General features: G+C 45.1%; 2 protein-coding genes across 2 annotated transcripts; one reads left to right on the top strand and one right to left on the bottom strand.

The window, feature by feature from the left end:
* Positions 1-809: 809 nt before the first annotated feature.
* Positions 810-2,095, bottom strand: LOC129188765 (growth arrest and DNA damage-inducible protein GADD45 alpha-like). Its single transcript, XM_054789743.1, has 4 exons — positions 1,961-2,095; positions 1,605-1,706; positions 1,327-1,540; positions 810-1,246 (listed from the first exon to the last, which is right to left on the bottom strand). The coding sequence occupies exons 1-4, from the start codon at positions 1,999-2,001 to the stop codon at positions 1,133-1,135; spliced, it is 471 nt and encodes a 156-aa protein (XP_054645718.1). The 5' UTR covers positions 2,002-2,095; the 3' UTR covers positions 810-1,132.
* Positions 2,096-3,070: 975 nt separating this feature from the next.
* LOC129188822 (protein transport protein Sec16B-like) lies at positions 3,071-7,908 on the top strand. The gene is made up of 19 exons (XM_054789849.1): positions 3,071-3,401; positions 3,640-3,812; positions 3,897-4,039; positions 4,099-4,160; positions 4,228-4,657; positions 4,725-4,822; positions 5,139-5,220; positions 5,293-5,407; positions 5,483-5,594; positions 5,661-5,766; positions 5,907-6,044; positions 6,137-6,250; positions 6,437-6,500; positions 6,580-6,697; positions 6,759-6,895; positions 6,963-6,992; positions 7,086-7,147; positions 7,224-7,292; positions 7,363-7,908. The coding sequence occupies exons 1-18, from the start codon at positions 3,295-3,297 to the stop codon at positions 7,284-7,286; spliced, it is 2,154 nt and encodes a 717-aa protein (XP_054645824.1). The 5' UTR covers positions 3,071-3,294; the 3' UTR covers positions 7,287-7,292; positions 7,363-7,908.
* Positions 7,909-12,027: the final 4,119 nt, after the last annotated feature.

Below are 12,027 nucleotides of genomic sequence, written 5' to 3'. Positions count from 1 at the left end.
CTGGAAATAGTCTCATGTGCAGGATCTATTTTAAGACCTCCAGTTCACATTTAATCACCGCTACTTCACAAGCCGGCGTTTCCTGTGTGGAGGAAGCGGAAGGGAGTGGGCGAGCGGGAGTGGGATATTGGGGAGGGGTGGGGGGTTGTGCGGTATTAACGGGATGCATGCTTCCTGTTTCTTCTCCTTCAGGACACACAGCAAACATGTCAAACATCATTTGTCTTTAGCTATGACGCTAAAGTCATGAATCAAACTACGTGTGTGTGTGTGTGTGTATTGACACCAGGACGCGTGGAGACCGGCGCTGACATTGCTTCACATTTCTAAATGTGCACATATCTGCTCATGCACACGTCATGCATCCTATGCTGTGCATGTGAAGGCTGACTGACTGACGTTGAGGTAGCATTAGCACTAGCTTGCAGCGCTGAGCCGTGGCCTTTTGTGGTGGTGTTAGGTCAAATGAAGCCTTTGTTGTCCTGACCTTTAACCTCTGTGATTATGTGGGTTTTCTATGCGGACGTCCAGTCTGCTGCTTCCTCAACGTGATCAGCCTCCAGTGCTTCTGTTTGGTTGTAGAATGTGGCTTTACAGTGAGTGGTCCCCGCCTTCTCAGGACATCTTCATGGCTGACTGCAACGAACTCTGGGAAAATGCTGAGCATTTTTATTAACTGCTACATTTCCTGGGACAGGAGGGTGAGCATCAATCAGCTTCTTAATTGTCATGGTGACATGTGGGTGTGGTTCTCGGGCCTGCCCACATGTCAGATGAGCGTAAAGAGCAGATGACAAGATGTGTTGATTTATTATTGGCATTTATTATTTGCTGCTGCTTCACAGCCATGCACAGAAACAGACATTTGGAGCATGAGAAGGGAGGGGGGCTGCTCTGATAGAACCAGAACTTGTTGACACTTGACAAAGTCCAGTGAGCTCCCAAAACCACCGGAACCTCTTCATCACTGTGTACAACCTTCATCGAAGTCTCGGAATTGCTCATGTTGTTCCTGTCTGGGAATCCGAGCTCTAGACTGCTGAGTCATTGCTTCCTGACCCGGTCCAGCATTCCGCTTTCCCTCCAAAGATGTCCACACTGAGATCAACACGTACGACTGCATACTTTCACTTCATCGTTCTGGCAGGTGGACCAGTGGAACCCACTGGTCCCAACGGCGACTGTCCCTGCAGAACCTCTGTAGCATCCCCAGAGCGGAGCTCTTCCAAGATGACATCTGCGGGTTCTGATGGAACATCAAAGACACACAAGGTCAGAACACACACAGTCATACCGACTCACACTGCTTCATGTGCACACACTAACCGTGACCAGAACACAGTGCAGGTCCAGCGGTTCCCCTCCGGCCTTGGCCCCACCCACAAGCTCAGCCAGACGCCGCATGTTGGCAACGTGCACAATGTCGATGTGGTTGTCACAGCAGAAGGCGCGGATGAGCGTGAAGTGGATCTGCAGCGCCACGTCGTGTTTGTCGCTGTCGTCAGAGGCCAGTACACACAAAACCACGTTGTCTGAATCTCTGCAAACAGGAAGTGAGTGAGCAATGACGGTCCGAGGAGGCGGCCATCTTGCATGGGACTTACGCATTGAGAGACTTGGCAGCCTCATAGACACCCACAGTGATGCAACCCTGAGGTAAGGCTGCACTCAGAACCTCCTCCAAGGCTTGAGCCACGGACTCCATCCTAATCAGCACAAGAATCCAATTAATGTGTGACAGTCACTTTGGATGATTTAACATTGCAGCGCTTCACCCCTAAATTAATTTAACAACCATTGATAAAAACTAATGAGCTATTGATAAAAACTAATGAGCTATTTAGAGCATCAGTGCACTGAGCAGAGTAAAATATATATATATATACACATATATATATAAACAAGATGACATTGCTAAGTAAGAACAATAAAAGTCTTAAAAAATCTGAAAATTGTTCACCTTTCAGAAGTGTTTTCTCCACTATTCTCTTCAAGCGTCATGTTTGTGTCCGCAGAGTTCTGTTGGTTCTGATACTTGTGTTGGCTACGCAAAGTTTGAGCCTCTTCAAAGCCTCAGCTCCGCCCTCATTTGCATAAATGCCGCCCACCGGTCACAAGGCCTCGCCAGCTTTTCACCGGCCGTCTTTGTGCAAACAGCGGCACCCTGTGGCCAAAGCCGATTGAGATTTTGTTTTAAGCATTTAAACCTAAAATCAGATACTTTACTGATGCACTTTAATTCTTTTAACCTACCTTCTTTTATATTGTTGTGCTCTGCAACATTTTTACTAATTTTAAGCACTTTTTAACTTTTACAACAAACATTTTCGTTTCTTCGGTTGCGGCGCCCCTGCTGATTGTTATTGGTAGCACTTGCAGACTTGAGATCAGTCTGCCGTCACGTCTTCTTTGACTGATGCTAGCTAAATCTGACCCGAGATCACAGCGTCGTATTTCCCGCCAACGTGGCACATGATGTTGCTGCGCTTCACTGCGAGGAAAGACATGCTGAGTGTTTGTATACACAGCTGTCTCTCTGCACCCAGAAGTTGACTGATCAGCTGACCCAGAACACACTGATGTTGTGCGTGTTAACCTTTGACCTGCTGCTATCATCTGCTTCCTGCTATGTGGAAGTCTTGGATTAACTTTGACCTCTTGTGCATCTCAGAGAGGTAAGAAGAACAACAAATCACCTTTAAATTATATTTTCTTCTTCTTTTGCGTGTAGTGTGATTTTTCTCCAATAGTCAGCACCACCTTGCTAAAGACAGTAAATCTTGTTTCAACTTTCTATGTTGAGCAGAAATAGTTGTTGCTTGGTAACCTGTGCCCCACCCCTCAGCTGTGGACTGACCATGGACCGCAGAGGTCGGCCAAGGTCAGAGTCTGACCACCGCCCCCACAGGGACCATCGCTTCAGGTATGAGCAGGGTCCTCCAGGGCCGGAGCACAGGGTGGCTGACAGGTTCTGGCCCGGTCCTGATCATCGCTACTGGACTCAGCATTGTATTGGCCCTACTGCCACTCCCGTCCAGAACCTTGAGAACAGCCTGCATTACTCCAGTGCCCCCCCGGACCAGCGCCGCCCCCTCGGCAGGTGTGTGTTTTGTAAAGACTGAAGAATGCTTTGACATAACAAAGATGGCTGCTGTGCTTGTCAAGGCGAGAATACGACTACCAAGCATACACTCAGTGGGACTACGGTGCAGTTTGTGCATACTACGACTACTACAGCGCAGGTAAGATGGCCGCCCTACCTCTTTGAGACCTCAACTGCTAACCACACCCTTCATGACATGTTGCTGTGACCTCCAAGACCAGCATGCCTCCTGGTGGTCTCAGGACTCCTGGGGGGCGGAGCAGCATCATGGCGGAACATCAAGCTCCTACGCCTGTAGGTGAGGCCACGACCGCTCTGCTGTAATTAGTTTCCTGGCAGCAGTAAAAGTGTGAAGGACTACCTCATATCAATTTTCTTTCATTAATTAAAGAAGAGGTCAACTATGGTAACATGTTATTAGAAACTGACTTGTCAATCAATCAAAGGTTGTAATAAAGTAGCCAGTAGAACATTATTAGCATGTTCTTTATAAACTATTCTTTATTTCATTGTCTTGTCACATGACGTCTTGGAAGTTATGCAAATATAGCATCATGTGACCTCGGAGACCAGGAGGAGCATCCTCCCAAAGACACCGAAGACTTATTAGAAGCTTCCAGAGCTTCAGGATTGTCATCTAGCAGTTATGAGCTCAGTCAGTACATCAATGGAGGTGAACAAGCCGAGCCGGTCCCACAGCCCGCCTCAGGTGAGTCTTCTTTTTTTTTTTTCCAAGTTTCCAACATCATGTGGCATCTCATCTTGATCAGACGTCTGAGCTTCACGTTCGCAGGTCTAATTCGCTCGGCGGCTCCTCTCAAGTTCCCTGTCCCTCATGCCATGGTCAGCTTTGGTCCTGCGGGTCAGCTTGTGAAGGTCACGCCGGGTCACTCGGCACGGGAACGCCTGAGCCAAGTGGAGATGCACAGTCTGGAGGTAAAGTGATGTTTATTTGATTTGATCCCATTTTATTTTCATGTATTGTATTTCGTAAGGTCATCCTCAGCGAGACACAGGAGCAGCAGGAAATGAGGAACTTTCCAGGACCTTTAACTCGGTACCGACCACCTCACAAAGTCGTTGTCGCTCCATGAAGGTCCATTGTCAAATTCTTTTATTTTTAGGGAACAGTTGCACAAAGTGGATGCTATTGACTTCGCTCACCAGAGCGCGTTGTCTTGCACCAAAGATGACAAACTGCATGATGGGAGCTCTGCTGCCCTTTTGTGGAAGATCCTGGTACTGCTGTGCAGACAGAATGGCGTAAGTGAGGAGTGCCGCAAACTCGCCATGAAACAAATGTTTCATTTCCTTGTTACGCTCTCCTTCCAGCAAATAGTTGGCTCCGATGTTGCGGAGCTGCTGATGCAGGGATCACTCTCAGACGGAAGCATTGTGTCCAACGACACGGCGCTCATCGACTTCAGCGAGGACAGTGTTGCCGAGGCACCCCCCAGCCTGGGAGACGACCTCCTGACAGGAGGCTGCAGTGCTGAGACATCTAAGAAAAGTCTGCACAGCTACACTCAGCTGCTATTGGCCGGGAGAAAGAAGGTCCTGTCCCATGTCATCTGACCTCAAATGATGACGTTGTGTTAATACTTTGCCATGTGCTTCACAGGAGGCTCTGGAGTCAGCTATGGGTGGCGGCATGTGGGGACATGCCCTCTTTTTAGCCAGCAAAATGGACATGAGGTTCTACACCACTGTGCTGGACAGGTGAAGAGCTTCTCTGACTGGGAGGCGGGCTCCTAGCAGAGATGCATGTAGCACAGCTATACTGCACCTTTAGAGAAGGATGCTCACCTTGCATGCGTATCTCCTGTCCTTTTATTTGTCCTCCCGTTGCGGAAGATTCTAGAGATCTTCAGGACATGTTGAGTCCAGTTTTGTCGTAGCTGGTGTCACCTTAGCTTGTACACTTTTGAAAATGTTCTTTCCCATGGCAACTCATGCTGGGACTATTATGGAAGAGACGGTCCATAGACTGGGACGTTTCAATATGACAAGATGTCCAATGACCTTCTGCTGGCAGGTTCACTGGACAGCTGAGTGCCACCGACCCACTGCAGACTCTCTTTCAGCTTCTGTCAGGCAGAATCCCAGCTTTCGCCACGGTAACACACACGCAAGTTGCCGAGATGTGTCCTCAGGTCATGTGTTGTTGCTGTTGTGTCTTCACTCAGTAGTGCGGTGACCTCAACCGGGCCGACTGGCGCCCTCACCTGGCCGTGATGCTGTCCAATGAGACAGGAGACTCCACTCTCCGACAGCGAGCTGTGGTCACCATGGGAGATACGCTAGGTAAGGATGCCGTGACTGGTGGCCATTTATTTTCCTGGAGGGGGTGTTTGCACACTGATGCTTTTCCACATGCAGCCTCCCGAGGCCTTGTGCACGCTGCTCACGTGTGCTACTTGATGAGTGGCGTTCCTTTCGGCGCCTTCACTGAGACAACGGCAAGGATGGTTCTGTTGGGCTGTAGCCACAAGTAAGCTGAGATGCTGACGAGACACTTAACTTGTTTGTACACTCACTTGCGTCATGTCTCCTTCAGGGACACATTTAGGCGCTTCGCCTCCAATGCTGCCATCCGCCGCACCGAAATGTACGAGTATTGCCAGACACTTGGTGCCAAACACTTTTCCATCCCATCATTCCAGGTACAAGACGCAACACGACACAAAAGTATCGGGAGATGTTTTCATTTACAATCAACATGGCCGCTCTTCTTCCTGTGACTGATCTACATTGCTGAAGAGCAGTGTGTGTTGTCCATATAATGTCCCGTCCTGCTGTCCAGGTCTTCAAGTTTTTGTACGCCACTCGTCTTCTGGACTGTGGACTGGCTTGTCAGGCATTTCATTACTGTGAGGTGGTCGGCCGGACCCTCCTCACGCAGCCAGAAGTCTTCTATGTTTTGACTGAGGAACTCATTAAGGTGGTCTTAGAGTTTCTATCAATATATGTTCATTCGTCATTAACAAATAAGTAATGACAACATGACGTGATGAAGGTCCTCCTCCTCCTCAGCTGGCTGAGCGCCTCACACACGCAGACGGTCCAATTAATGTGGTTGGGTTGGGTGGCGCCAGACAGGAACCAACATGGCTGACAGCACTGCGTGCCAGGCACAATGGTTTTTTGGCAAGACAATATAAACCATTTTTAATAGTATTTAATAGTATTAAAGTATTAAAACATAACGTTTTTAATATTTTATAATAGTATAAAACTAGTATATGCATTTTTGCCTATGTGTGCAGACTTGACTGATGCCTTGTAGTTGCTTTGATTGTTTGCGTGTGGTTCATCTTGTTGTTCTGTGCTCAGAAGGAAGGTTCTGACAAGTCAGAGGTCCAACAAGCTGTTCTTCAAGCTGAAGAGCACTTCTCAGGTAGAGATTCATCTTGTCAAGTGAGCTGTGGCCACTAGAGGGCGCTGTTGGACGGCTTTTGCTGCTTTTTAACCAACAGAACCTGACTTCAGTGACAGTCAGGGTCCACAAGAAGAACCTCTTTACGGGAGCAGAACTGTGGATGGACACTCTTTGGGACAAGAGTCCTCCTGGAATGTCAGAGGAACTCAGGAATGGTACAGAAACATGTACAATCTCTTTAGCGCCAACAAAGAGATAACAAGGTCCTCCTTGCAGGGCTGAGGCCCAAGCTCCGATACCAGGAGTGACACCTCACACCTACCCAGCAACCTCAGCAGCTCAGCAGAACACAGCTGGTGCTGAGGCTGGAAGCCACTCACCACATGGAAGTAGGTGGCTGGTAGCAGCACAGTGTGAGTTTCACATGACGTTTACCATAGGTTCTTGGCATCTTCTGATTTCATTGGCTCGCTCCAACAGGCGGAGTGCTGCCCTCTGGAGTGACGCCAGTGAGTAGCACTGCTAACTGACTACAAAGACAGCCGCCTGCATTTGTTGTTCTTTTTAATAAGCATTCAGCTGGATGTCTGTTTGTCTTTTGGGGGCGGGACCAGGTGTCAGAGGGTTCTCGTGCCACTCAGCTGACCAAGCAGCTTTCTTCACAGGTGCGTGGAGCCCAACAGTTTTATTATTAATATATTTTTATAAACCGACATGTGACGGGTCTCTGTGTGATATTAGAGCAAAAAGTCAGGATGGTTCCATGGATGGTTCAAGTCCAAGTCCCCTGACACACAAAACTGATCACAGGTAAAGTGAAGTTCTGATGTTGTTCTATCAGACATGAGCACACACTCATCTTTTTCCTGTCTGCTTGCAGGAAATGACCTCATCACCTAAAGGCTCTACCTCTCAGCTGGCGGTGAGGGTGCGCTTGATTGAATGTACCGCAGTGACAGTATACACACTTGAAGAAGGTAACCATACATACATGGTAAATGTTAAGAGGAATATCCACTTTAATGTATGTATAGTATATGTATATACTGTATGTGACCCTTTAAAGTGGAAGTACGACACTCCTTGTGACTCACAAAGTTGACGTAAAAGAGGAAGCAAAATTTTAACTTCAATTCAAATGTGGTCATTTAAATTCGTATGTGATGTACAGTCATGGACAAGAAGTGCAAATCTTCAAGTTGATAAATATTTATATTAAGTTTAATATTGTTACCTTCACATTAAAAAAAAGTAAAATGTGCAATACCTGAAAGCCGGAAATGACCATCTCAATACAGAATTGTGTTTTGTTATTAAATTGCTCATTTTCAACCTGTGCAGTGAAAGACTTTATAGTTTCAAGCATCTACAGTTATTTTTATCATTTATGTTTGGAGGAGCATTTATACATTTTATTGTTCATCGAATAAACGTCTTGAAATGAGCACTTTACAAACACTTTCAATCATTTTGATATAACAATCACGAAGTGATTTCATTGATAAGCGTATTTGTGAACTTGTGTTTAGCATCAATAGCGGTGCGTGTGTGTAGTATTGTTGTTGCACGTAACACTTGACCCTCCATGCACTCCAATGCATGGTGGTATGGTATGGTATTTGTTTCAGACATGCTTAGTTACATTAAGGAACATCACATGGTTGCATTTGCCCAAATCAACATGTCCATAAAGGAGTAGGAAAAAGCAACGGTGTGTTGACACTGGTGAATGTCGATGCATGATACAAGGGGACAAAGACCTAAGTCTACAAAGTAGGGCTGTCAAAAATAGCACGTTATTGGCAGTAGCTAAGGTATTTCATTAATTACGTTAAGTTTTACCGCCATTAGCGCATGTGCATCATGTCAAGCCACATCTCTCTCTATGACAGCAGACGGAGCCACACTAGTGTCCCCACAGAATCACATAGTCTGCCGCTCTTTAATAGCCTTATTCTGACATGAACACATCAACAGCTGTGCAATTCCAATGCCATATGTTTCTCCAACTCACAAACACTTCCTCATTGTTACTAAACAACAGTGAGTTGCATTCACTGACACTCAGAAAATAAAAAAACCTTCTTTATTATTTGTGTGTGTATGTGCGCGCGCGCTCTAAATAAGCAGTAAGAAAACAGTAAGTGGATGTTTTTATCTCTCACTAACATAACTCTTACTACGGAATGCATCAAATACAATTTGATGCATTTGAGTACGCTCGGAAATCCCACTAAATACATCTACACTCAAAACGTGATTTTAATTTAAGTTGCGAGCGACCTTCCATGGCTCATAATGCGATTAAAGTGTGATTCTGCTACTGTTAAGGAGACCAGCGATAGGCAAATACATTTTCAGACTTGTGCTATCTTTTAGATTGATTTAAACTTTCAGTTCATTTGGAGCTGTTAATATACACAAATAAATATAATTGTCTCCTGTCATTTATCTTTGTCTTCATAAAATAGAGAAAAAATGGGCACAATAGCAAATCACATTGATTAATTTTAAAACGGATTCATTTGATTACAATTTTTGATCATTTGACAGCCCTAGTACAAAGATGTAAGTGTGTGGTGAGTCAGGCGTATGGTAATATACAGTAGGTGTACAGAGATACAGGTACACAGTGCTGCAAGTGCACACGCATAAAGTTGTAGGGTGATACACATGGACGGAGACACAGATGCACAAAGATGTATAGGTGCACAGGTATGCATGTGTAGGATGATAGAGGTGTAGCGCAATACCAGAGCACGGCGATGTAAGTGATGCGTTTGTGCGGCTTGCGGCCGGCGTGCGTGTGCATGTGACTGCGCAGGTTGTACATTGTCTTGAAGGCCTAGTGACACTGGGGACACTTGAAGGGATGCTCTGCCCCCTCCACTGCTCCACTTTTCATGGCTGCCAAAAGCAGAGGAATCATGTGGTCCTCACACTTTGGCTACGATCACACAATGGGTCAATTCTGATTCGGTTTTTTTTTGCTCATAAAAGCTGACATTAATTGTACAAATGTTCTGTGTGGTAAGTTGGTAAAAAACAACAACAACAAAAACAGAACAACACTAACATTTTGCACTGTGTGTGTGCGCGCGCGCATGTGTGTGTGGCTGCAGCACAGCAGGGTATCAAACTTAAAAGACTTAACATCTATAACGTGACGCACACAGCCAAGTGGATTAAACCTGTGTGTGTGTGTGTGTGTGTGTGTGTGTGTGGACACATTGTCATGGCACATAAGGACTTTGTGTGTTATGCTTTTCATTCAAGATGAATGACTGAGCTGCTTGCTCTTCCCTTATGTGTCACTGTCTGTCTCACAATATGCTGCACAATATGTCCCAGTGTATGTCCCACTCAGTGGCGGAACCAGAAATTTTTCATTGGGGTGGCCAAGGTGAGACCATTACTCACACAGGGGTGGCAATAAGTTGATATCTGAAATGTCTCGTGGCCACCATTGGCCACCGCATACATGTACAGGTACATTTCTGACTTAAAAAAAATCTAAACTATTATAATTATTAGAGTGTGAGGCCTTAAAATGTCTACAAATATTTTAGAATCTCATAACATGTCTTAAGTACAATTTTAAAACGAATGCAGAAACTTCAGTCTTGCTTTTAAATGTTTTTAGATTTTTCAAGATGCTATAACAAAACAGAACTCCGTTTATCGAGCACAACCAGCTAGTGCGTGCATTTTTACCAGTAAGAATGTCAAATGGGTCTTAAATTGTATTCCTTATGGTCTTTAGAAGTATTAAATTTGACTCGTTGAAATGTGCAGGAGACCCTGTATATGTCCCACTGTATAGATACAGGATGTGCAGACATATTTAACAGTGATAGTCTTTTTACGTCGTGTATGTAAAACGAAACAACTAAAAAGTGTAGATTTGGTCCACCATGAAGACAAACATGATATATTTATCATTTCGAAGGACAACGTTTGGTGTCATACAGTCAATGTTGAAGGCATAGACGTGCAATATGCATGAAGGCGCCACATAAAAGCAGCAGTGACGGAAAAAAGCGATGTGCTGATGGTAATTTTGTTGTTGTATGTCCATTTCATTCCATGACATGTATTCTATAGAACATGTTGCATTCTGTCTTCATTCATGTTTTTATGTCGAAGCACAAAGAGTACGAATAACACATATTCTTGACCTAATTTTGCTCATGCATTTGGCTGAGCCTTGATGTGTGTTCTTGGATGTTGTCGTGGACGAAATGTTCCCAGTTGAGAACAATAACTGGAATGTGGCTGAGTACTCTTCCAGAACTAACATGTTCCATTTCCTCACTGTTTACAACTTACTCACGTGCACTGTGCGCACACGCGCGCGCGCGCGCGCGCGCGCGCGCGCGTGTGTGTGTGTGTGTGTGTGTGTGTGTGAGAAGGACACATTGTAATTTCTGATGAAAGCCGTGAATCCATCCGTGTTTACATTCATTCATTCATCATTCATATACACACACACACACACACACACACAAAATAAAAGGCAGCATGGAAAAAAGTTAGGTAATGCTACAAGATATAAAAGTAACGTTTTGTTAATAATGTTTGTGCCAGCAGGACACGAGGGTGTTCGTGCAAGCTCACGTGACCTCTGATCGTCCAGCCCATTGTGTGTGATGAGTGGCTGTGTGTGTTGGGATCAAAGTGGACAAGCTCACTGTTGATTTTAATCTCTTCCTGATTGGATCAAGGCGTCATATCATCTAACACAATCATCATCAACGATGTGTGTTCATGTGACGTCACACATCAATAGCCACACCCACGCAGGTCAATATTTATCTCTATTGACTGTTCATCACCATTTCACACTTAAAACATGTCAGCATGTGTCTGTGTAATCAGCGCTGACACTGCTGGAGTCCTCTGGTTCTCAGAGACTCAGCACAAATCTCTTCTTAGACGAGGAGTATAGGATGTCAACAGGTGACTTTTTACGAGACTCGTCACGTGTGACGAGCTTGTAGGTCGTCTTACTGTACGGGCCACTCAGGAAAGCGGTAAACATATGCTGTATGATGACACCGATATAGCATGCAGCTATCACGTAGCATGATGCTAGCATGCTAACCCAGTGACCCCACTTTTTTTTTTTTTTTTCATTTGCCCTGCTCCCAACACATGTTCTGATACAGCAAACTCCACTTTAAGCGTTTTTATTCATTAATGCAGGCCATGAAGTGTGGTTGGACACAACTGATCAGAGAGTAGCAGGTCTTACAAGTGGTGTTTTTAAATTATAGCGAAATAATTTGTTAATGTCGGTGTTGTTCCACTCGAGTACTGCTAATGTTCTAAGTTACCATAAAATAGGCTAATAAGACGCTTGCGCTGTGAAGAAGCTGGTTATGTTGTGTAATTAGCTCGTAATTAAGCCCTAAAGTGTACCGTGTGTGTGTGTGTGCAGTTCAAGTTGTCAACTTGACAATTAAAGTATGTGTGGTCATGCTAAACTAGGTTAATCTGCTCCTCTGCAAAAAAGTTAACAAAATGGCATAAATGGTCATGTTCA

The sequence above is a fragment of the Dunckerocampus dactyliophorus genome, chromosome 10, assembly GCF_027744805.1.
Source record: "Dunckerocampus dactyliophorus isolate RoL2022-P2 chromosome 10, RoL_Ddac_1.1, whole genome shotgun sequence".
Taxonomy (NCBI): Eukaryota; Metazoa; Chordata; class Actinopteri; order Syngnathiformes; family Syngnathidae; genus Dunckerocampus; species Dunckerocampus dactyliophorus.
Note: the sequence above shows the minus strand (reverse complement) of the source record. Positions and strands in the feature narration are given on the sequence as shown.